Genomic DNA, 24,763 nt, shown 5'->3' on the forward strand with positions numbered 1-24,763 from the left:
GCAGAGCTGGGACCGACGGGTCTTCTCACGCAACAGATGATGCTGCATGACGTGGACCACAGTCGAATTAGGCTTGGCATTGGTGGACCGGTCGATGCGAGGCTTCAACCTGCTTGAATTGGGTTGGCTGAGGGCAGAAAAAGCGACAGGGCGGCCGGGTTCCAACGCGGGCAAGTGGGTCTCAGGGTCCTCATGCAGGAAGGGTCCTCCCGACTGACGTCATGGGCTGCTCATCGACTCAGGCTGTGACATCACTCGCCCCCGCCCGACCTGTCGCTCAGCCATCAGCATCACTCCCCAGCACTCCTGATGATGACATGGCGTCCGCCATGGATTCATTCTGGAGCACCCTGATCCCGAATTTTCTTTGTCTGGCATCTAATCGAAGGGTATGGAAGCAACGCTGGGTGTACTTCCATCGGCCCTGATGTAACTTGTACATTACTTACAAATCCAACAAAACAATTACACGGAATGGCCACGGCACAGCCCCAGGCTCGACTTGGCCGGCCGGGAACGCCTGGGCTGTGTGTGCTTTGCGATATTGGAAATCATTTGGGAATCGGAAATCGGAAACCGGTCTAGACAAAAAAACAAACGAGCGAGAGGGTCTTTTTACAGCGTCTTTTGTCATTCAATGTTGCAATTGGGTATCCTCTACGGATTGGTCTGCATTTGGGTGCTTTGGTGTGTTTGTTACACGGGCCGTTTTGGCCTGTCTATTTTTGTTGGCAGCGGATGCTTGGTCCGGATGCAAGAGCGTGTAACGGTGTGATTTTGGGTCATGACTGCAGGTTGGAAACATTATGGGGTCATACGATGTCATGACACTGGAGAAACGACCAAGAGCGGGTCGATCAGCTTGAACTTGGTTTTCGATTTCCTTGGCCTGTTGGAATTCTGCATGGGTTCTATCCCAAAAACTATATCCATAGATGATGATGATGTATGATATAATTAAAAGAAGGATTGACACTTACAATTGAAGCCTGTCTCAACAGGTGGCATGGCTCGCGAAACAGACCCGCAGAAGCATGTATGTCAACGGCCGAATATAGACGAGATATCGATACATGATGTCTGTAACTATATCAGGCAGGAAACGGACAACATAGAATTCGTTGTTGGTGGATATTCGGGTCTTATGATGCCTCGTGATCAGACAAAGCCGCCCACCATATAGGCAGATGCCACGGAGCTGTGAAGCCGTATTGCCATGTCGAATGGTTAAAAGCTCCGTTGCCCGTGCACATTGTCCCGACGATAAGTGGCATAATGGTAGGATCATCCGGAGGAGATCGTTGTGTGCGTCGATATAGCCGCACACTGCTTTCTTATCCCAGGAACTGCGTTCGTTTTCCCCAACCAGAGTAAGTCGATTAACAGGCGAGAGACAGGCCTTCATAAGGAGCTCCAAATAAGCACTTGCTATCCCGTTGACCGGGTCGGAGACAAAGGAATACCCAGCCGTGGCCGTCGATAGTCGGTCCCGCAGTGTTTTAAGATCGCGGTTTGGAGGCACCCAGTCATACATCAACCGCTCGCACTGGCGGGTTGCTGCCTGAATTGCGCTGTGGGTTAGGGTCCGAAACCCATCCATGGTAACTCGAAAGCACCCATCCCATGATATCTCCTCACCATCGTCACTCCATTCGAACTGGATTGTCGGGCCCTCCGATTGACGTAGGGACTGGCCATAGGCGGCGAGACTAATAAACTCCCCGAGTGGCGATAACGTCCCGTCACACATCTTATTCTTACGGATATCATTCAATATATCCAGTTGCCCATACTGAGGCCTTTGTAATAGACCAATGTAGTCATGCGAGAATCTAGGCAGCACGGATTCCATGATAAGAAGCCGAGTACAATAGATAAGGCTGGAGAGGATGCTAGTGAATTGAGCTGGGCGGAGAAAGTCGGCCCCCACAAGCGATGTAAGTCCGCATGTGGCGCTGAAGTAGACAAGCATTGTCGACTTTGAGTTTCCATCTGCAAAATCCTCAGTCGCCATAAATAGGCAAAATTGTAAGACTAGGTCGGCCTTGGGGTCTTGTGGTGGTGGTGGCGGTGGTGGTTGTATAAAATGTGCATTGGGGTCTTCGTCCTCGCTATTATTCCCCTCCTCTTCCTCTTCCTCCTCCTCTTCATCTTCCTCCTCCTCTTCATCTTCCTCCTCCTCCTCGTCTTCCTCCTCCTCCTCGTCTATTAGGGACACATTCTCAAAACTATCGTATTGTTCCCATGCAGGATCATCCCATAAGGTCTCCAACGCCATCCTCTGAGGCTTAGAGAGCGTTCGTTGACATAGACGCCTGGTCAGTGTCGGGGGTAGACGCCAGAGTCGAAACCAGAAGCATAGACACTTTTTAAGCAGTTGGCGATATCTTCGTTCTGTACTAGGCTTGACGACTAGCTCAAATGGGCGTTTATAGGGTCGGTCAGGATATATGCCGCGAAGCCATCGCCGGAGGGAAATATCGGTGTGCTTGATGGTATCGTTGGAGCGTTCGAATAGACGGTCAAGGGCGGCCATCATCCGGGTCAGCTTGTGTTCATCCTCCTGACTGCTTATTAGAGCCTCGTCCCTATAATTGGCAAGCCATAGCGGCCCTGAGTTTTCTTTGGGAGGGCACTGAGCCATCGCGACGATTAGGTCTCGTCGCGTATTGCGGAAAGTCTCCTCCCAGCCAGTTCGCCGCATCCAGTTCGTTATGAGGGCTGGGTCGGTTGCGCTTGTCGTCCGGCCGGTGGGTTGCGGCAGACTACCCCGTGCTTGTTGGGAGAGATATTGCTGCTCTCTGACAAAAAGTTCCTTGGCGAATACCTGTATAGCTTCTGGCGCCTGGTATATGGTGACAGGCGTGTGTGGTCCCTGGGGCTGACCGCGGTATAGATGAACCGTCCAGGAACGCCCAATGTTGCTCACGGTCCAGGCCTGGAAGCTAAGTCGGTCTAGGATATGGTCCTGCAGCCAGTGACTCTCAGGGAAGCCGCGTCCTCTGCTATGCTGGATATCCTGGGGGTGGACTTCCTTTAAGTGCCGAGAGAGAACCTCGAGGCTAGTCGATCGGAGCCCGCAATGCCTGTAGGCGGCGCCCTGCTGGATGCGGAGGTGAGGGTGGGGTGAAGAGCCATCCGACCGCACTGGCAGTGTCTTTGGGTCTGGAAGGCGAAGGGTTCGGATGAATGGGCCAAGCCCTCGACGAGCCAGCTTGGAGATGCCATGCCGCTCTCCGAGGTGCCGCGAGACACGGTCTCCATCGGCCTTGAGGGCGAACTTGCATTGAATGCATAGGATCGCTGGCTCTGGCTGGTTGAGGTAAAGTCCGAGGCGGTCGAGCTGCTCAATCATCGTTCACTTTGGCGAAGAGGATAGTTGATTAGGAAGAGGATTGCTACTCGATATTGGGCTGTTTAGGAAGGAGGGCTCCCTTCTCTCTCTGACTTACCTCCTATAGAGAAAAGGGGAGGGCATAGGTAGGGATCCCTTGCTCCCTTGCGGGGTCTACCTAACTGCCGCGATGGCTTCTATGCCTACTCTGGACTTGAACAGAATGATGATTGGCTGGATTAGTGTCACTAGGGAAAACGGGCCCCATTCCCAGATGATCCCTGATAATTTGGGGAAATGAGCTGGATTTTGGGAACGGGCCCCGTTCCCGAGGTGGTAGTAGACAAGGATGGTTGGGGATAGGTGATTGGCGCAGAAGCGGGAATGGGGCGCGTTCCCGACTTGAATACTTGGTAGGTATCGTGCAACTGCAGCAATCATGCTTCCCCGCATCCCATAAACGACTGCTTTCTAAAATTTCAACAGTAATTTATTGAATGAGACCATTTCCCAATTCCCATGTGGACTATATCCAGCGTGGGAGAGGTTGAAAAGCGAATCCTCGTGACCATGAAATGCGACTAGTGCCGTTTAGGGGGTACTTGCGCAAGTGTGGGGGAATACGTGAGAACCTGGTATCTTTCTAGCACTGAGGTATAGGGTAGGCCCGTCTTGCAAAAAAAAACCCACGAACTTCAACACATGCTGATTTTTGGAAGTAATGCAAACAAAAACTGGTCCGTTTAGACATCTCCCGTCAGGAGCTTTCTATCGGTGCCAGTGTTCTCACGGTCAGAAGACCATTTCGACCTTGGAGTCTCACATGTCTCCAGCATCCTCAACCTTCCCGTACGAGGTCACTGACTGTTCAGAGGCAACGCCAGAATGGAACGAGAAGGGCCAACGCGGAAGGAAATGTCCCGTTGTGCGCCTCGATGGTCTGTGCACGATGACACAAGCCAATAGGGGTGTTGCAAAAGCTATTTACAGTAGATCCAACAAAAGTAGATAAGATTAGATGGCCTTATCAGATAAGGGCGATAGCATTTTAGCTATCGTGATCTCACATTTAGCTGAAAAAAAGTGTGATATATATTCACGGTGATATATATCACTTTAGCACTTTAGCACAGTGTGATATCACTTTAGCACTTTAGCACAGTGTGATATCACTTTAGCATATCACAATACGCAAGTCTGGATTCAAGAAAATCACGCCAAAATCGAGAAAGATGCACTGGACCACAACGACTGGAACGAGCTCCGAGATATCCATGCGTTTCTACAACCATTCCACCAGATCTCGGTACGCCAAGGCCGGGAGAATACACTCGATGAAGTTCTCTCCCATATGGATTTCCTCCATCATCACTTCACGCAGGTTAAAGACCAGGCTTTCAGTAACCCACGCTTCTACGCACGATTTCACGTGGCTTGGCTAAAGTTCGAGAAGTATTACCAGCTTACCGAACAAGCCCCCGTGTACGTGGCCGGTGTTCTCCTCCACCCAGCACTCCGAAAGAGCTATCTGAGTGAGCAGTGGAAGAGGAACCCAGCGTGGGTTAGCAATGCCGTGAAGTCTGTAAGAAAGATTTGGTCGACAGAGTACAAGAGCTACCAGCTCCCAGATAAACAACAGGAGAAAGGGCAAGAACTCGATGAGTTTGATCGCTGGAGGCAGAAGGTGTACAGCACAGCGAGCGAAGTGAAGGATGAATTCGACCGCTTTATTTATGTAAGTAATTTTGAAGCCATCTAATGGCCAGGTTTTGACGATACTTCGCAGGGCTCACAAGTTGGGATTGGACAACAAACGGCCTTACAGTGGTGGCTTGAACCGACCCAGCGAGAGAATTTCCCCCTCCTCTGCCGTATGGCTATTGACATATTCTGCATTCCTCCGATGTCTACGGAAGCAGAGCGAATTTTCTCGGGCGCAAGACGACAAGTTACATGGGATAGAAGTAGCATGTCTGCCAAAATGGTAGAGGCATGTGAGTGCATTAAAAGCTGGATAAGTGTTCCAAAGGGGAAAAGCAGGCCGGTTCTTGCAGGGGTGTTTAGGAGAGCGGAGGATATCGACGCAGCTGTAAGGATTCTCCAAGAAGATATAGAGATGGGCAGGGGGGAAGAAAGCGATTGTGAGGCTAGGGAATTGGTAGTATAGGCAGGCAGACAATGGCAAACATCTTTGGGGCGCCTAGTGGTAACTTGTATTCTTGTAAGGTGTAGGTATACCGGCTTCGAGCTTGCCAAAACGGGAAAAAAAAAAAGAAATTCGATGTTGGTTGATATGAAACTGAAACCGGTTTCATATGAAACTGAAACTATACTGGCGTCCGGTTTCATGAAACTGAAACTCACCCCAGTTTCAGTTTCATAGCGTGTCTATCCAGCACTGCCAGAGCCCACAAGCTCCGTTTTTGCCTGCGGATGGCTCCGATTATGAGGCCGCCTGTTCAACTTTTTGTCTTCCAGGACGGATAGCGGCTGTATATCTTGGGGTGCTTCATTACATCGAAGATATTCAAATTCCGGAGGCTGTGTCTGTAATACGACCTTGGGGGATCGGAGAGTCGTTTTGCTGGTGGCATCAGTTGCACCGTCAAAGAACCAACTGCCACCGATTTGACTTGGCGCCGGCTGATACGTCGCACTGGCTCGAGATACCGGGAAGCGGTACCCATCCAAATGGATGACGGGACCATGGGTAAGATGTGGTGGCGATAGCATCTGGCTGAGATCGTAAGATCTCCCAGCTGGGGGATACGCAAACGACATGAAAAGAATCGAGCCCCGCGGATTATAATTGCTAGCCGGAATAATAATCCATGATGAGAGGTCTTGTAAAGTCTAGGTTGATGCCTTGGATATGGAAGAAGTCGGAATTCAACTGATGATTCCTCAGCAGGACAGGAAGACCGAGGAGGATCTGTCAGACAACTGGCTCCACAGGGATCATTGATGGCACCAGTCAATTGATGAGAATTATCTAAGGAGCAAGAACTCAATGGCAAGACGCGTTGAGTCGTGCAGCTCTTTATACACAAATGAAAGTGTTGCCTGTTTAGGCAGTAGCAGCTGCCCTGCAGGCAGCTGCACTAGTGGGGCCAGGGCTTGATATGCGACAGGATCCGACAATCAAACTGAGTTCTTTTACAAACATCCACCTGAAAGGAACGTAGTACTAGGAACAGTGCGCAAAAGCTTATCCTACTTCTGGCAAGCAGCAGCGCATCAGCAGAGACTAAGCATATACCGTCGTAGGATAATTTCTGCGACCGTATTCATCCAGTTTGCTCAGTATTGATGGGTGGCTTTCAACTTGCCCATCCTGTGGGTACCAAAATAAATTCGTCTTGTGGTGGTGATAAATCCAGCCAAACGAGTGTTATTTTTTTTTTTAGTTAGCCACTAGCACATGCATGGTGATTGCGTATGGACGTAGTCAACCTCACCGGAATATGCCGAGTAGAGGCTCAAATAAGGTTGAGGAAAAGAGTATCTTCCCCGCAGATTCCGTCTCCAACCTGCAATTCTGAGCGCATAATCATACGAGTGAATCATGAAAATCCTTGCCCAACCTAGTGCTGATAGGGGCGGACCTGCCTTGACACACCCCGCACGCAATGCGGGGAATCGGAGGGTCTTATGTCTCAACGACTATTAGCCCCAAGCCGTCTGGTAGTATTCTCCGAAGCGCCCGCTCTGAATGGCACCGTCTTGTTTTGGCTCGGCCTCCCGACATGGCATAAACTCTTTCTTGGTGTCACGATGCGCCGTGCTCCTGCCGCTAGGTCTTGGAGCTCCAAGCACCCGGGATGGTCAATTTGTCGGCTTCAGTCGGAGGTGACAGAAGATGATGACTCCGCGGGAGAACTCACAAGTTTGCCCGAGCTGGCTGCGCCATTTCAGCTGTCATCTGTTTTGACCGATCGTCGTCGCAAGTCGCAACCTCGTGTCACCGACGTTATAAATGCGTTCTTTCTTGTCTTTTTTTGTCTTTTTTTGTCCTTTCTGGTAGTTTTAAATCAGAGGGACCACGCTCAGGCCAGTGCGGGCAATGAAGGAGTCTCAACAACAGAGTGGGAGGTTACTCAGCTTGGCACAGAAACAGCACCATTAGGAAGTTAGTACGCGGGGAACGAGAATACAACTGCGGTATCGGCCTCCATGGCTCGCGAGCACGCTACGATCTACGGCTGTAGGCCGCGGCACTGGCATGTCACGATGGGTCTCCAAAGGTCCAACAATTCAGTGCATCTTCGGACTTGACTCCGGCAGAGGTCTTCTGCAGCCACACGGAGGAAAAGAGCGTGAAATGTTGAGAGTGAGCATCACGAAAATGACGCCCCCACCTACGCCGGCGCCGGATATCTTGAGCAACAGCACGGCCCACAAAGTGTGACGACGAAACCCAAACATCCAAGCGTCACCGACGTCGCATTCTCTGTTTACGCCCCAACAGTAGGCAGACAAGGTGATCATACAGTTAACCACCATAAGAACGGCGTTTGACTCTTCTCGCGGGTTTATACGTCATGGCGACTAAGAAAAAGATCCGCAGCCGCCTGTATCCTCAAATCCAGGGTCTGGACTCCGTACAACTGAGTGCCTCGCTGCAACATTACTCGGTGAATGAAGCAATGGCATTGTGGGTCAAGCTAGAGTTGTAAGCTCCGCAAATGATGTGTCCATGGTTTGATTCAATGAGTACGCTCAGACCAGCTCGACAACCATCGCCAGGTGGCGCAAAACTTCCGGACCGGTGCGAAGCATTGTCTCTATATCATTTTTCTCGAAGTATGCCAGAATCTGTTACCTAGAAATGGTTGAAATGTGAAAGAAAGATGGCTGAGAGCAAGAGCGAAGACGAGCTTCGCGGCGTACCATGATACCCTGCGTAAAGCGCCAAATAATGTCTCTCCATCGTTTCTGCAACGTACTACGTAGTAGTCCCTCTTCTCTTGTCTTCACCATCTCGATTGGCCTGGACCGGACACATTAAGGACACGGCGTCACGTGCCCAATCTGTTCCGGCCTTTGTCTTTATTTTCTCCCCAACCATAACAAACACCGTAGCAACCCTTGACGCCCCGCGCGAATCCAAGCAGCTCCAGAATTCGGGGGTGCTACTACATGTCGAGTCGAGCAGCCTAGGTATGCCCTTGTACGACATGTGGCAAATGGGAGTCAGGTCTATTAACCGCCTTTTTAGATGATCGTTCTATCGTCCTCCCAAAGGAGCTCCTACCTCGTTCCATCGCCAATGCAACGGCGCCGTTTTCAGCCGCAACTTGCGTGCAAGGCACCGACGCCTCGTTTTGTAACAGACCTAGGAAGCGACCAATACTTTTGCTCTCTTCAACGTCCAGACCCGGCACCCACTTCCGCTTCCTCGTCGCCTCCTATCCATGGCGAGCCAATGGATATGTCCTGCTCCTCGACGCCCGCTAGGGATGTTTCCATACCGTCCGATTACGATGAAGGCATCCATCATTTTGAGCCGTCGGCAGAGCACGCTCGGTTGTCTCGAATTTCGGGGGACGGTTTCTCTGTGGCACCGAATAACGGGTTGGGACCCCCGCCGGATCTCGAGATTGGTGCCTCGTCTAGGGTCTCGTCGGTCGGCCCCAGTAATTCCGCTGATACCTCAACGGGGGGTTCTCCAGAACTGAGAGAGTTCAATGGACGCTGTGAAGATGACACGGCTATCAACGTTCAGCCGCGGCAGAATGTCGACTACCTTTCTCATGACTGGAAGGAGGAAGAAATCTGGTCATCATGGAAGTATATAAACTTCTATCGAGAAGAGCACCCCAATAGCGCCCGTTTGGAGAATGCAATCTGGAGAACATGGGCAAAATACAAGAACAACCTGGGGACTGTGTCTCCCAAGACACTCAATTGGTAAAGCCATGACGATATGCGGCACGAGTATTGAGCTAACTTTGTGCAGGCTGAAAGAGGGCGATGTGACTTGGCTATATGGGCCCGTTCAACCAGGTGCTGGCAAGATACACCGTACACAGTCTGGTCCTTCCAGCGCCTCATTGCATCATCCTGAATCACCAATGAAGATTAACAGGAAGCCTATCCTGAAGAGAAGGAGCATATCAGATATCATACTGCAGAGGCCATCATCAACATCCCTGTTGGCCCAGCAGGCAACACCAGCGACCCAGGCGAGGGAGAAAGACAGCCAGCGACTCAAAAAGCTTTCCTTTGATCGAACTGCGATGAGGGATGACACTACGATCCAGATGCCTTCGACATCATGGAGTTGCGATACCTCCGGTATGCTGCCATCATCAACAACCACTGGGATATCATTTCTAGGTGCCGAGCGAAAACGCATTCATTTTAATGCAAAAGTCGAGCAATGCATCGCCGTTGAGGTGAACGGCAGCGGCGGCGACAACGGGGGCGGTATCAATACTGATACCAACCCAATTGGCCAGAGTAATCCCGCTGGCGGCATCATGATCAAACTCGAGAGGCCACGAAAGTCGGCTTTCCTGATGAAAAAGAAGGGCAAGGAGGGTAAGAACCAGTCACCCTGCGATGGCAAGTCGATTGCGATGCTTCCACCAACAATGCTCAAGCATCGAGGACATGTATCAGAAGTCCAAGGAGCCACCATACACGACATCTCAGCCGTCTCACACAGTGATGTCGTTTCGCCGCTTTCACCACAACAGGCAGCTCGCGCGCCTATAGCATTGGGAAGGTTTTCCGAGGATACAGTGGATGCCGATACAGACTCGGCCCGGCACAGCTCTGGAGGTTTCGAAGAAGGGGTCTGCATTCCACTACCTGTACGGACAGTTGGACCGGCGAGCTAGCTGGCATGCGTTTCACCCCGTCTAGCATGATTATGCCCGACGAGGAGGCGGTTACACCTCCCAACGAAGGGATATTTTGGCGCACTATGGACGTCTTTGACACGCTCAGGGACATTGTCTTTCTTACTTGGAATACTGGCTGGAGATGAATCTTTGAATGATCAACACACTTTATATCTTATGACAATCGCCTGTGCTTCCTTGCTTGTCCAGCTTGTCCTTGCGAGCGTAAGTGCCGCTGTGGCAAACTACCAGGGTACCGAGACGTACACCGTCGGGCACTCTCACCAACCAGTATGTATCCGCAGCAATCGCAATGTGAAAAATGTAGTATACCCACGTCAAGTCAAATTTGCGCCAGCGGTGCTAGAATTTAACCCGAATCGTCACAACGGCTGAGTGGGTATCAGCCATAACACATGGCAATACCGGGAGAGCCATTTACGAGTTTCAAACGACTTGGACAGCGATGTTAGTCACTATGAGCAATTTGCACGAATAAGCCTTTGAGGGCCAAGCTGTTCGTTGGAGAAAGTTTTCGCTCATCGCTTCAATGAACCGCATAAAAGAAGGGCCCTGGAATCTGCATTGACCCATTGCCGCCTGATGCTCAAACCTGCAGCAATACCAAAACAGTCATGCATTTTGCCGTCCGGTAGAGGGGTATGACCGGTGGAGGGGTACTGCATGGTATGCAAGGAGCTGTGCTCCTCTCGGACATACGCAACTTAGACCTTTTAAGAACAACACGTCATCTTCCACTCCCGCAATATTGTTTCATCACGCAACGCCCTCCATCTGACCGTGACCACGCACGCCCATGGCCCCAACATGGCCGTCCTGGTCACAGGCTTGTCTTGCGGCTACTGTTTCCAAGCCACGCCTGGTCATCCCGCTGACGGTTAACAGGCTCGATACGATGCGCCGTTTGTGCCGATGATATGCTGGATAGTATGGTCTATTGTTGGTTTTCGCAGAAAAGTCATAGATAGATCTCCCTAGCTCAGCACGCCCTGTGCCCCAGTAGGGACTTTTCGGGCCCATCGGGCCCCCGGACGAACAATACATACATACATACAGTTCGACGGAAAATCGTTGCTCCATCAGGAAAGGTGTGGCCGGGGAGACTCGCGCTAAGCTCCGTTGGTGGACGCGCTCCCCCGCGCTCTAGGCGTTCAATCACCACTCACGTTCATCTCGCGCCTGAAAGGCAACACAACAAAAGTCGCGTAAACTAGATTGGCCGTCATCATTAGCTCGTCGCTTAAGGGGTTCTCTGCGAAACATATATTGGATCCGTGGGGTTCATTTGCGCCTTCGACCGCGCCTGCTCGCCTTTCAGGACCTGCACCCTGCCTTCGGCCACGCGCGCCCTTCCATCCAGGTTCTTAGGAGCCATCCCAGACATCTCTCCTTTCGACTGACAAGGCAAACCCGCAACCTGTATCGCCCTTTCTTCCATTTTATCATCACGCACGAGACCATTTCCATTGCAGAATGGTGCAGGCAGCTGCGATTGAGGGAGAGGGGCAATCCTAGAAAACCCTTAAGTTTGTCAGCCGCAGCCATGACTCCAGGCCCAATTCCGGGTGCAGTTCCTGATAAAACAACAATGGGTTACCCCCAGAAGACTGTTGAGGCTTATACTTCAACAGTTCCTCCTCCTGGTCCTGCTCGTCCTGCCACAAAAATCGAGGTAACCAACCTGATCTTGAACGATTCAAGCGACCCTGGGGATAAGTCTCCTCATCCGCGAAGACCACCATCGCCACAGCCCGCTCGTCTCGAGACCACTAAAGCCCGATTTGTCTTGATTGACCACGATGGTGATCCCAGCCGCGCGACCATCAGTTCGCTCAAGAAACGACCTGGCCAATCCAGCTGGCATTTATTTGAGCCCCGTCGCCCGTCGCAATCAACATTTAGGCCAGCGCAAAAGGCGACTACGTCAAATGGTGAATGGGATGATGCCCAAGACATGGCAAGGTTGTCCGGCGTGCGATGCCCTAACCTGGGGCATCGGCAGGTGACGCCATCCTGGGAGCATCATTCTCCCGAAGCAACTCAGCATGTTAAGGCTATAAGCCCCAAGTATCAGGCCTCACGAAAACTGGAATGGGATGTCTCTCGCATCGTTCAAGCTTTAACCACATTTCGCCAAGATATCAAAGATGGCCATGCACGCATGACGTCCTACATCATCGAATCTACCAAGGCTACGGAGCGTCGTGTTCTTACTGGCAAGGATCTCTTTGCAGGCCTCAGCAGCAAACCTGCGTCAGTCGACGAGGCCGAAATGATGAGAATCAAATTCAAAGTAGTCGACCCTATATACTTTAATAAAATCGATACTAATATCAGGAAACAGGAACACTCCAAGTCCAAGAGCAACAAACGTGTGGGTCGCTATGAGGTTGTGCACATCCAGACCGACGAAGAGCGCGTTCCCCGGTATCGCTTTCACCACGTGGAAATCAAAAAGAACATCCTCACTCCAAACACGATGCTGACATTTGTTCCCCATCTGAGGGACATTGAGAGTTCTGAGGAGTCAAAGTACAACGTTTGGTTGCAGGAGCTGGAGGACATTGACCGCAAATCCGGATTTAAGCCAATGAGTCGCGAGGAAAAAGTGCGCGTAACTGTCCGCTCGGAATTCGCCTCGACCGTCTCGCTCTACCTTGAAAACTGGCTGGACAGGCTCAGGCTTCCCGGTTGCGATAAATCAACCCTGATCCGGTACATGGCAAGTCGCGCACCCGATGATGCAATCGCGCCCCGACAGAAGTCCGACATCCTCAATTCCCATGGCCTAGCCGAGTCCACTACCTACCCCCAGGCCAACAGGGCTGCCGAAATGTTCACGGAAGCATTTTACCGTGTATTCCACCAAAACCAGCCTTCGACGAAGCAGATTACGCTTCGAGACGTCCTCTTACTCGATGAGTCTGTCAACAGCATCATGGATACCAAACAGACGGCCAAGGATGGCTCCGACTCTCAATACGAGGACGAATTCGAGGCTGCCGAATTCAATCTGGGAACTTATTGTATTCTTGGCTGTCTCATCTGCTTCAGTCATTCCTGCGAGCATGGAGAGTATGATGCTTCCAACTGCAAACGAAGCCTTTCGATGCTTCCTCGCCTCTCAGATACCCTCAAGCGAAGAAGACGCATTCTGTCCGACAGGGCCAACATCGCCAACGGGCATCCTCTTAACCCCTGCAAACGCAACTGCTACCAAACATCGACCACTTCCGCGGTAAACTCTGCGCAGCGGCCTTGGACGCCGGAAGAGCACATCGTTATGCGATCCACGGTTGCGACAGCTGACCACAGTCGCGTCAAAAAGGATCCCTTCTGCATTGTGGCCCACCTTCTCGACCGCGACTGTCGCGATGTTTTCCACGAGTATGAACACCTCGGTATCAGACTGCCTCCGCCTGAGCCAGTCAGGAAGACGCCAATTAGGACGGTTTCATGGTATGATCGCTTCAAAAAGGCGCTCATTGGCGACTGGGAAAATCGCACACGCAGCCAGGAGCATCAACAGCGTGAGCTGATTGAGCCCTGCTCTCACGAAGGACCATGTACCCTGGAAAATTGCATTTGCGTCCAGTACGGATATTTATGTGAAAAGTACTGCGGATGCACGGTGGAGAATTGCGCGTACAAATTCACTGGCTGCGCCTGCCATTCGCAAGGCAAAACTTGTCTTTCGAAACAAAAGGATAGGCCATGTGTTTGTGTGCAGCTGAACCGCGAGTGCGATCCGGATCTCTGCGGTATCTGTGGTGTTCTGGAGAGGGCTGATCCTGAAAATGCCGAAGATGAACTCCTCCACGCGACTGGCTGCCAGAACTGTTCTTTACAGCGTGGTCTTACCAGGGCTCTCGCGTTAGGCCAAAGCCAGCTAGAGGGAGTTGGTTACGGGCTTTTCGCAGCTGAATTTATCGCACTGGGTGATTTCATCATCGAGTATGTCGGAGAACTCATCACCCATGACGAAGGCGTCCGGAGAGAGGCCAGACGCGGTGATGTATTCGATGAAGAATCTAACATCTCATACGTCTTTACGCTTCTCGAAAATGAAGGCATTTGGGTGGACGCGGCTATATATGGCAACCTGAGCCGCTATATCAACCATGCGTCGGAGAAGTCAGACGGCGACAAGCGTGGCTGCAACATTACGCCTCGAATTCTTTACGTCAATGGCGAATACCGGATCAAATTCACTGCGACGCGTGACATTCAGGCTGGCGAGGAACTCTTCTTCAACTATGGCGAGAACTTCCCCAATCTGACCAAGAAGCTGCTCGACCATAAGGCGGGAGAGATGTCTGACGAGGCCAAGAAGCGGACACGCCGTCCAAACCGCGCCGATAATGGACAGGGAGTAGCAAGAAAAGCGCCCAAGTCTGACAAAAAGAAGCCTGGCAAGGGCAAGAAGGCCTCGCTTCAAGGCCTTGAAGACGAGGACTCGGAAATGTACGAGTCGCCCGAATTCATACCGAAACTACCGCGAAAGCGGAAACGAGAGGTACAGGATGACTCTGAGGAGGACGAGTATCATCCAACAGCAACAGATGCGACTGGGTCTTGCGCCGGGTCTCCGTCAGCAACTGACTCGGACTTTGCGCTAGGGAAGGGTTCGGACAGGCTTCGAAAACGAGCACGTCAGCCTCTAAAGTCGGCAATGGCCGAGCATATGGGCAAGTCTAGAGGTGAGCCCAAGACACGGGGGAAACGGGGCGGAGCCAGACCCGGCAGTGGAAGACCTAGAAAGTATCCACACAGGGCGCCCAAGCCGGCTCCCGCCCCGATGCCCGAGCAATCAGTTGCCATGACACCAGATCGGCCTCGTACTGAGACTCCGGAAGTGATACAACCGCTGGGGACGGCACTTGGCTTGCAAAGGCCGCAGGCCATGGGCATTGACGACAGCTTAGAAGATATCGAGCACAGCGGTGAGTTTAGGGGAAATTCCATGTCTCGCGGCCGCATGGACGACGACGACGATGATGACGATGATCAAGATGTGTTCATCCGCAAGCGGGATCGGGGGATGAGGAATCGACGACCACCGGTCAAGTCCAGGGATGATGGGGCGTGGTTAAGTGGGAGCCAATGAAGCAAGCTGAACGAGGCTGGGAGGGACCTATGGTGACAGTAATGTTCGGGAACGTCGCAGGGCAAGGTCTGAGAAGGGGAAGAAGGCCATTCCGTGAACGTGCTGTAGTTCACCGACTTCTATTCCATTCAGCCAATATTCTCTAAACCATGATAGCTTAACAGAGCACTCACATCGAAAATTGGAACCTCGAACAGGCGAAGGGCGACGAACAAGCCTGGGTCGGCCTTGAGACCGGATTTGAAGTAAGTACTCAGTGCAAACCTGCCACCGTCGCCCCTGGCGTTGTAGATAACGTGATCGTTTACGATGGAAAACTTCTTGTCGTCACACTCGGCGTTCCTGGTGCCTAGCTTATCCACTGGGTTAGGCGGGAAGTTCACTCCAAAGTCTCCAAAGTCCGACTTGATACGGATGTTGGGCTATCCGTCAAAGCAGGGTGTGCTGTGCCGCTGGCACCCCTATCGGTGTCGTTGAAGAATGCGAGCATAAAGTCGACTTTCCCCTATGGCTGGAAAGTCATTCAAGTGTTTCCGGACGGGTTCAGCATGCGCCTCTCGGGTTTGGTGGGCTTGACTTTGATGTAGGCTGGGTTACCCCTATTGGCGTTGTCATAGTCAACCTCGCCGCGGCCTCCGATGGAAGAGGTCAGCTCGCATTCTCCCTCTACTTTGAGCCAGCTGTTGGCTGCTTCAACTTTGAACACGTCGTCCATTGAGGCCTGTGTTGTCCTACATCCCATTCATGTTTGCACAAGAGCGAGCAGACAGGCTGCCCCATGGGGCTTACGACTTAAAATCGTGGAGAAGCTATAGGTGACTTCGGTTCTGAATTTACCTTTAACATGGGCTCCAAAGCCAAGTTCGTAGTCCCACTGTGTCCCGAAGAGGGGAGTCTCAACTTCGTCAAGGTACTTTCACCTACGCTCTTGTGCATTTCGGCATTTTTGTACATGTCTCGTCAATCGGTCCAGCGCTCAACTAGGAATCCCTGCGGCACAAAGAATCACCCGATTGGATGCCCGGAGAGTCGACAGTGGCGTTAGGGTAGCCTCCGGCCCCGGAATAGTCGATGCAGACCTTACCTTGTGTTTCCCCAATTCCCGTTATGTGCGGTGCAGGTTCATATCGAAGGCGAAGTCAAGGACCTCTGACGCAGCAGCTCTGGGCAGGTCGACGAATGGCACGACTTGATCTGCAAAAGGCTAATGAGCCAAGTTGATGCATCTGTTTCGCCCATTCTTGAACTCACGAGAGCCGGAAGTGGCCATTGTAGACCACGTACGATATCGGGCAGCGGCAGCTTCGTCAAAATGCCAGTAGGAAGTTCTGCCGGTTTCGTCCTCATTCCACATCTCTGAGGGACCGATATCTAGCTCTTCCACGGTGGATTTGAGGTTATCGAAGAAAGTCTCGGTGTTCTGGATGTCATTGTTCTCATATGACTTCCGTGCCTTATCCACGGCCTTGATATATGACGTTGTAAGTTCCTGATGACGGCTACGGAATTGGGCATACCAATTCTTGTTAAAAGGACTGTCAGGGAACCCTCTGCTAAGTCGGAATTCCCTCGCAGCCTCCTCAACTTGAGCCCTTTCCGCTGGAAAGCCGGATCTCTCAAGCCAAACGACATGTGCCACTAGGGCGGCCTCTTCCTCGCGCGTGATAAGCGGTGGGCGGCCCATTTTGACAGCTGGCTTTGGTCTCATCGCTTTTTCAACCGCTGCCTTAGTAACCCCGAGCTTCTCAGCTGTATCACAATTGGAGCCGGGTCGCCGTCTGCCGTTATTGGTGGTGTTGCGGGTGGCACACGTGAAGCGCCTCTCGTTATTTTTGGCCGCATTGACGGCATTTTGGATCCGTAGATTAGCCGAGACTCGAGCCATAATGATCTCATATATCTGAGTAACGTATTCCACAAGCGAGCCGACCGCACAAGCGAGCCGATCATTCAGATATACACCTTAAATCGCAATTCTAAGAAAATTATAAAAATTCCAAACCAGGCCTAAAATAACTGCAATTTTGAAATGAGGTTAATTAAATACTAAATTATAAAAGAAAATTTTTCTAAATTTTATTTATTTTTATTTACAGAGTTATTAAGAAAAAGCTTATTTGCACTGTGTTTTTTCTGATTTTTATAAATAGAAAGCTTGATAAATTAATTAAAAATCTAGAAAAAAATACTATCTTATGACTTTTTCAACAAGATATTTAAAAATATTTTTTTTTTATATTTTTAATAATTATATCACCTATTTTAGAAAATCTGATATTGCTATTTTTAGCTGTACAGTACAGTAATCGGCTCGCTTGTGTGGTCGGCTCGCTTATGGAGTACGTTACTTGGATTGAACTGAAATAGCTGTTTTTTGGTGGGTTTTGAGGGTGTTTGAGTTCACGTGCGGTATTTTGAGGTGTCTGCGACTTTTGTGCCCAACAGTTGCGTTACGCCTCGCCCTCTGATTGGTCAAGCACAGCCCCTATTGTGGGGCGCTCGGTAGCTGATAAAACCTGCTCTTCAGCCGCTTTCCTTTGTCGAAGAACAAGGCTCTTATTATCCTCTTTCGTATGCTCGGTTGGTGCAAAATAGCTATTAGTCACACCAACTGAGGGGCGCGGAGCCTGCCCCGAAAGTTGGCTGGTGGGGCCTTCGCCAACGGGTACAGTAGTAGCCCAGCGAAAAAAAAGAGCAATACCAGTAACATTGGCGCCACCGTCGTCAACTACCGGACAGCTCCATCAGCTTTCGTTAGATAGCCGCAAAGAGTAGTCTAGTCGGGGGCCGATGCAGCAAGTCTAGAACAGTCCTGGCTCTCGACAGATTGAGCTCTCCTTGTCCCCACACGTCCGTGTGCAGGCCAGGCGCCCTTCGGCCGACGCGTCAGAACTTATGGGTTTAGAAACTCCCTGCCAAGGGTGAGGGGTCCAATCGCCCACCAAGGGTCCATCCAAGCCACCATCCGCTATGTACCATCACGAGCGTACCCAATGCCCTGAACTGAAGACTGCTACAACACAGCATTTATTAGAGTGGTGTTCCTTGCGCAGTTACCGAGACAAAATGCTATTTTTCACGTCTTTCTCTCCTTGTCTGTTCCCTCGGCTGTCGACTACGCATTGAAAACGGGCCTCGGTAGCACCTACATAACTTCAACGTCCCCCTGGATTCTACGTAGGGCTAGGAGCTACTGGACTAGCAGTCAGCGATTGGTCTGTGGCCACCACGTGTGTCGATCGTCGCTAAGAATCGGGGAATTGGACATCCATCCCTCGCACCGTGAACGGCTCGGTTGTATCGGGCTGCTCCGGCTATGATTCGATGTGACGGTGATAATGCAAGCCATAAACTCTGCTCGAGGCCAAAGAGGATGATTTGAGGGCTGATATGATTGGTTGACGGTCTCTGTGCCGTGACCCCGCTGGAGCTTTCACGTACTCCAGGGGTGGGCATCAGTTAAACTTCCGCTAAAGAAGAGTCGTCGTGTCGTCGGGTGAGGTGGTTCGAACCCATCAGTAATTCTGTCCGAGTTCCCCCAGCCGTTAGAGGAAGGGTGTCACTTGGGGAATCCACCCAACGCTTCCCCCAGACGCCAGCAACGACGTGATGTCTATCTCTTCCATCTCTAATACCGCTTCAAATACGATACACCACCATGTGATTTCGGGGATTGCAGCGTTGGTCGGCGACTCGGGACCCAGTGGCCACCGCAGACTACCTCCTCACATAATCACCTACTTATTAACGATTAGCGGCGTAGCTTACAAACATATCACCCCATTTGGCGAACTCTCCATCACGACATTTTGCTGGCTGGGATGGGATTATATGATATGATCGAAACAGCCAAGTTTGCCCTGCAAGTATTATTTAAATAGGCTCTTGTTCCGCAAAACTCGCGTAGCCATATCATCTTTCACAAAAGCAATTTTGTGAATTTTCACACTCATCATTCAACAAGACATCGTTCGAACATGCCTAAGAAAATCGTTATTGTTGGCGGCGTCGCGGGTGGTATGTCCGCGGCTACCCGCCTTCGACGTCTCGATGAGTCGGCTGCCATCACTGTATTCGAACAGGGAGGTTACACCGGCTTCGCCAACTGCGGCATACCCTACGCTCTAGGGAACGTCATCAAGCATGATGATGCCCTGATCCTGCGTACACCCAGCGACTTCAAGGAGCGCTTTAACATCGATGTTCATCTTCACACGGAGGTCATCGGCATTGATCGTGAAAACCACCTGGTCAATGTGCGAACCGTGGGAACGGATGACATTCGCCAAGTTGGCTACAACAAACTCATTCTGGCCCAAGGTGCCGAAGCATTTCGGCCTCCGGCTGCAGGGGCAGAGCTGGGCCATGTCGTCACGATGCAGACGATCTCCGATCTTCAAAAAGTCCGTGGCTTAATGTCGGACCGCGATGTGAAGCAGGTTTGCATAATTGGAGCCGGCTTCATTGGTATGGAAGTAGCCGAGAACTTGCGTAACCTTGGGCTGGAGGTTTCGATGGTCGAGTACGGGTCGCATGTCTTTCCACCAATTGATGCCGATATGGCCGAGATTCTTCACACGAAGCTCAGGTGCAAAGGAATCCAGTTGTTTCTAAACGCTACGTTTAAAAAAATGGAGAAGTCGCGCGTCCTCTTGACGGATGGATCTGAGGTGCCAGCAGACTTGGTAATTTTGGCAGCGGGAGTGAGGGCCAGGACGAGTCTGGCAAAGCAGGCTGGCTTGAAATTGGGAGCAACTGGAGTCAATGTCAACTCGCGCATGCAGACTTCGGACCCGGACATCTACGCAGTTGGGGATATGGTCGAGACTCAACACACCATCTTGGGACAACCGGCCATGCTCGCCTTGGCCGGTCCGGCAAACCGACAAGGGCGACTTGCTGCCGATCATATATGCGGCAAGGAGGTACAATATCTCGGCAATGTCGGCACCGTTATCTGCCAAGTCTTTGACCTGAGCGTTGGCTTCGTGGGCCTTTCTATCGAAGCGCTTCGTCGATTGGGCCGCAATCCTCTTTGGGTCACAGTGCATCCCCCCGACCACGCAGGCTATTATCCAGGCTCACAAGCCATGACGATCAAACTCGCCTTTCAGAAAGAGACGGGCCGTATCTTGGGAGCACAGATTGTAGGCAAAGCTGGTGTCGACAAACGCATTGACGTGCTTGCGACTGCCATGCAATTTGGCAGGACGGTTTTTGATCTGGAGCATCTTGAACTAGCTTACGCACCACCGTACGGCTCGGCGAAAGATCCAGTCAACATGGCCGGCTTTGTGGCTTCAAATGTTCTCCGTGGAGACTGTGAAATCATTCACGTCGAACAGCTCAACTCCGAGAAGCTCGGTGAGTTGCAGATTGTGGATGTCCGCTCGCCTGGGGAATTCGCTCGCGGCCATCTTTCTCAAGCGATCAATCTACCAGTCGACAGCTTGAGGCATCAATTGTCCGCTCTGGATAAGTCACTACCAGTTGTCGTATACTGTCAAGTGGGCTATCGCGGCTACCTAGCTTACCGCATCCTTAAACAAGCAGGGTTTGATGTTACTAACCTCGACGGTGGCTTCAAGATGGTGATCGAGGGAGGTTTTAGGTTGATCAAGGGTTGAGACTGTTTTTTCAAGTTTTGTTATAAGTAATTAGAAAGGGAAATTATCATGATAGCTTCATAAATGATAATCTCTACTTTAGGATTCTTTAAATAAACGTTACCTAGATACTGGAAAGTTGACGAATCTTTAGTCGTATTAAATCGACTATAAGGTTTCGCACGCCTATTTCACGTTCTTCCCAGTCATAATTTCTAGTCCGTGCAATTAGTAAATTATTGGAGCCAGTGAAGTCGGCCGTATCTCTAATGTATATGATAAGCGAGGGCGCCGGCGAGCAGGCTGGATGCTGCTCGGAAAAGCAGTAGGATGGAAAGCAGCCGACCTCGTGGTGTCCGGTGTCAGTAGCTGTGATGAGTTTGAAGGGCGGATGCTGGGCGAGGTTGTGGTCGAGAAGGACGCAATGGTGTCGCATCCCCTCAGAACCACGAGAGTTGCTCAGGTTGGCCGCTCAGCCGCGCATCGTCCGCGAAGTGAACAAGATGCAAGAGGGGATACTGGCAGAAGAAGGCCACCTGACCCGGGGTTCATAGGGAGAAGCATCGTAACAAGCGCCAGTGGCCGATAACCAAGTCAGCGTCCTAGGACCTTCAGCTTCCACCCTGTCATTATTTGGCTGTGCTGCTACTCATCTCCCTGTTGACCGGCTGGAATGAGATGGAAGTCCTTCCTATATGATTCTTTATTGTGGGTTGTTGGCGTCCTTCGGAAATTTCTGGTCCTGAACCGGGTTTGACTGTAGGCTTGCTCTCACGGAGATCGTGAATGTTTGGTTTTGGTTTGGAATTCGAGTGATAGCTTCTCTGCGGAGGTATCAGAGGCATAGAATAGAAATACATCATGGGGCATCTACTCCAAGGCCCAGGCAGCTCTGAGCTTCCAGGAAATAGCCTATAGTCACCTCCACTCAACCATTTGATCCTTTACCCTAATAATAGGGGGCTCACAACTTTGGATACCGGTTATATTTGCTCTAAGTTATGTGTAAATTACTACATTATGCAAGCAGCTATTTTCGCAAAGCCAGGACTAGGTAAGCCAAGAGCCTATACCCAGCAATAATGCCAATGAGAATTCCAACCCAGGTTCCCTCCAACCCCGTAGAAATACTAAAATTATCCAAAACAGCCGTGCCACGGATTTTCCCCACCGAGTTTAAGTCGCTATAGTACATGCACTGGTATCCTTCAGGCGTCTTCGCGCAGGTGTACTCTCGGGATCCAAACTCATTAACCATCATTCCCTGAAACACATAAGCCTGGAAGTCGATGTAATGGAAGACGTACTTCCAGAACGGATTGAGGATGCTCATTGGCACAAGAAACCCGTCAACGCACATCCAAAGCCCATTCGCGAAGGCCGTGATCGCCAAAGCCACGACGAAAACTGGAAAAACACATGAAACCAACACGACGAGCGACTCAGCTGCCAGGAGATCAAGGAACAACCACATAATCCACTTGAAGAACGCACTGCCATCTGGGCGAAAGTTGGATAGCCAGTACTCCACTACCGAGAAGATGATAGTAATGAGGAAGAGGAATGGAAGTCCAATGATGAAATTAGACACCATAAACGAAAGTGGACCGACAAGGCCATTCGCACGCTCCTGGTAAAATGTGTTCAAATCCTCTAGGAAGGCAGGAACATAGGCAACCGCCATGAAAGACATGAAGGCTCCGCCAAAGAAAATTGCATTGATGAATGGTTGAATGTAATTTTGGTTAGTCTTCAGCCTCAGGAATACGGTCCCCATGAGGATGGCTAGGCCGAGATACATGGCGATGCGGATACCATACACGACGACATCGCGGTGCGACTTGATCCAGGAGCGGTGAAGTAGGACCAGAGGGGTTATCCAAGGGCTGGGCTTTAGGACCTTCTGTCTTGATAGATCAACAGAAGTAGTATTTCTCGCGTTCCCGATAGCGGCATCAAGGTCTGCGCGTTGGGTTGACTCTATCCAGTTTTCAGTGATGTCTTCGGTGCGGCGGCGAACTTCGCCGTTCTTATCCAAGTCGGTGTTAATCAGATCGAGGTAGAACTCGGCGGCATTAGTCTCACGGGGCATATAGTAACCAGCCCCGGCGAAGTAGGCGGGTGCTTCGCACACTGGACCAAAGTAGCAGGTTTTCCCTCCAGAGAGGAGGCAGAGCTTGTCGAACTGGTGAAATGTCGCCGAAGAGGGTTGATGGATGGAAGCTATTATGAGGAGCTGACATATATTAGTCCAAATGGCATCCCATTACCAGCTACGTAGGGAGGAGAATCCTCACATTATTGCGCCTGCCAATCTCCTTGATGTAGGTAATGACTTCCAGACTAAGAGCCGAGTCTAGTCCACTCGTTGGCTCGTCGAGGAACAGAATTTTGGGGTTGGTAACGAGCCGGCTTGCGACGCCAAGCCGCTTCTTCTGGCCTCCGCTCAGGCCCTTCTTGATAGGTGTGCCGACAATGGTATGTGCCTGTGACTGCAGGCCAAAGCTGGCGATGAGGTCATCCACGCGACGGAAAGCTTCCTTCCTAGTGACATTGCTATCACAAGGTTAGTGAAACCAGTACTACGGGAGTGGCGAGCCATGCCTAGGAAGCGCAAGCCTAGCTGCAAAGATCATCGTCTCTCGTACGGTGAGACTGCCAATCAGGGCATCTTCTTGCTCTACGTACGTAGAGAGATCACGGGTCATCTGGAGCCCCATCTTTTGCCCATTGCCAAGTATGTCACCGGTTGTAGTCGCTCCAGCGGCAGCAACTCGATGAGCAAGGGCGTTAAGTAGTGTGGTTTTACCAGATCCACTGGGGCCCATAATCGCAAGCATTTCGGATGCCCTGACGATTCCAGACGCTTTGGATAAGATTGAAAGTGGCTGTTTGGTTTTCCGGTCTTTCACAAGAACTTCGAGGTTGCTCCAGGAGAAACTTTCGACAACGTCATTGGCGAGATGACGAGTTGGGATCCTGTTCATCTCAGGGTCTCCGGAGACATGCTCCTTCGATGCATTGTGTCGGGATTGACTGCTCATTGTAGCCGATGTGGATGATCCGAGCCGTGAACGCAGGTGTAAGCAAAGGATTAAGCGGCAATAATAGATGGTGGTTGTTAAACGATGTCTCAATCAAAGGCGAGAAAGGGCGAGGAAGACTGAGCAATCCACTTATACGGCTACAGGTGTGCGAGAGCTTTGATCCTGTGAAACAAGCCCGTGTAAATCGCTAATTTGTCAGCGGCGAACCAAAGTTTGCATGGCTTGCCAAGGCCTCTTGTGATTGTCATCAGATCATAACTTTAAAGTGTTGGTGAAAACATGCGAGGCACATGTGATTGGTCTGCTAGTTAGTCTGACAGACCACTTCGCCGACTGACATTGTTACTTCAGCGGCTAAGATTATGTTTCTTTGCGGTGGCTAAAGGAGCTTGGATTTGTTTGGCCAGAGCTGCCGCTGGTCGTTCTATGAAGCTCTTACATGTCCCATAGACCTAAACTACCGGAGCACAAACAGTCCGCACTAGAAAAAAAAGGCCAGAATCCCTCATCGGCAGGGTCCTTACAGTGCGTTACTGTGTCGCCCACGCAGATGTATGTTATTAACTGGAATATCATGTGGACTAAACAACTCTCCTCGATAATCTCCGGTGGGTGAGGGACTTGCTAATGAAGTGGTATGATCCAAGGTAGTGCTCTGTCGTCTGAACTCGTTATCTTTTCCTGATGGGCGTATCATAGGACAGACTGTCGTGTGAAGAGGCGATAAACCGCAGCTCAACATCGCTGATTCCGCCGTCTCCTTTCTCTGCAAATCATCGAGGTAGTATCATTTCGGGCTG

At 51.0% G+C, this 24,763-nt stretch overlaps 8 protein-coding genes across 8 annotated transcripts; 4 read left to right on the top strand and 4 right to left on the bottom strand.

Annotated features, from left to right (window-relative positions):
• Positions 1 to 994: 994 nt before the first annotated feature.
• On the bottom strand, positions 995 to 3,355 carry MRS44_017582 (uncharacterized protein; the record flags this gene model as incomplete). Its single annotated transcript, XM_065615491.1, has 1 exon — positions 995 to 3,355. One exon carries the CDS (start codon positions 3,353 to 3,355, stop codon positions 995 to 997), a length of 2,361 nt encoding a protein of 786 aa, XP_065471563.1.
• An 802-nt stretch (positions 3,356 to 4,157) lies between these two features.
• Positions 4,158 to 5,717, top strand: MRS44_017583 (uncharacterized protein; the record flags this gene model as incomplete). Its single annotated transcript, XM_065615492.1, has 4 exons — positions 4,158 to 4,272; positions 4,513 to 5,069; positions 5,121 to 5,328; positions 5,704 to 5,717. The coding sequence occupies 4 exons, from the start codon at positions 4,158 to 4,160 to the stop codon at positions 5,715 to 5,717; spliced, it is 894 nt and encodes a 297-aa protein (XP_065471564.1).
• Positions 5,718 to 8,603: 2,886 nt separating this feature from the next.
• MRS44_017584 (uncharacterized protein) lies at positions 8,604 to 10,179 on the top strand (the record flags this gene model as incomplete). Its single annotated transcript, XM_065615493.1, has 2 exons — positions 8,604 to 9,244; positions 9,294 to 10,179. The coding sequence occupies 2 exons, from the start codon at positions 8,604 to 8,606 to the stop codon at positions 10,177 to 10,179; spliced, it is 1,527 nt and encodes a 508-aa protein (XP_065471565.1).
• A 1,567-nt stretch (positions 10,180 to 11,746) lies between these two features.
• MRS44_017585 (uncharacterized protein) lies at positions 11,747 to 15,310 on the top strand (the record flags this gene model as incomplete). The annotated part of the gene is made up of 1 exon (XM_065615494.1): positions 11,747 to 15,310. The coding sequence occupies one exon, from the start codon at positions 11,747 to 11,749 to the stop codon at positions 15,308 to 15,310; it is 3,564 nt and encodes a 1,187-aa protein (XP_065471566.1).
• Positions 15,311 to 15,337: 27 nt separating this feature from the next.
• MRS44_017586 (uncharacterized protein) lies at positions 15,338 to 16,025 on the bottom strand (the record flags this gene model as incomplete). Its single annotated transcript, XM_065615495.1, has 3 exons — positions 15,338 to 15,412; positions 15,484 to 15,732; positions 15,888 to 16,025. The coding sequence occupies 3 exons, from the start codon at positions 16,023 to 16,025 to the stop codon at positions 15,338 to 15,340; spliced, it is 462 nt and encodes a 153-aa protein (XP_065471567.1).
• A 390-nt stretch (positions 16,026 to 16,415) lies between these two features.
• Positions 16,416 to 16,994, bottom strand: MRS44_017587 (uncharacterized protein; the record flags this gene model as incomplete). Its single annotated transcript, XM_065615496.1, has 2 exons — positions 16,416 to 16,504; positions 16,562 to 16,994. The coding sequence occupies 2 exons, from the start codon at positions 16,992 to 16,994 to the stop codon at positions 16,416 to 16,418; spliced, it is 522 nt and encodes a 173-aa protein (XP_065471568.1).
• A 2,293-nt stretch (positions 16,995 to 19,287) lies between these two features.
• MRS44_017588 (uncharacterized protein) lies at positions 19,288 to 20,937 on the top strand (the record flags this gene model as incomplete). Its single annotated transcript, XM_065615497.1, has 1 exon — positions 19,288 to 20,937. One exon carries the CDS (start codon positions 19,288 to 19,290, stop codon positions 20,935 to 20,937), a length of 1,650 nt encoding a protein of 549 aa, XP_065471569.1.
• A 1,009-nt stretch (positions 20,938 to 21,946) lies between these two features.
• MRS44_017589 (uncharacterized protein) lies at positions 21,947 to 23,960 on the bottom strand (the record flags this gene model as incomplete). The annotated part of the gene is made up of 3 exons (XM_065615498.1): positions 21,947 to 23,152; positions 23,214 to 23,472; positions 23,605 to 23,960. The coding sequence occupies 3 exons, from the start codon at positions 23,958 to 23,960 to the stop codon at positions 21,947 to 21,949; spliced, it is 1,821 nt and encodes a 606-aa protein (XP_065471570.1).
• Between the last annotated feature and the right edge of the window lie 803 nt (positions 23,961 to 24,763).

The sequence above is a fragment of the Fusarium solani genome, assembly GCF_023522795.1.
Source record: "Fusarium solani strain SB1 chromosome Unknown bctg00000014, whole genome shotgun sequence".
Taxonomy (NCBI): Eukaryota; Fungi; Ascomycota; class Sordariomycetes; order Hypocreales; family Nectriaceae; genus Fusarium; species Fusarium solani.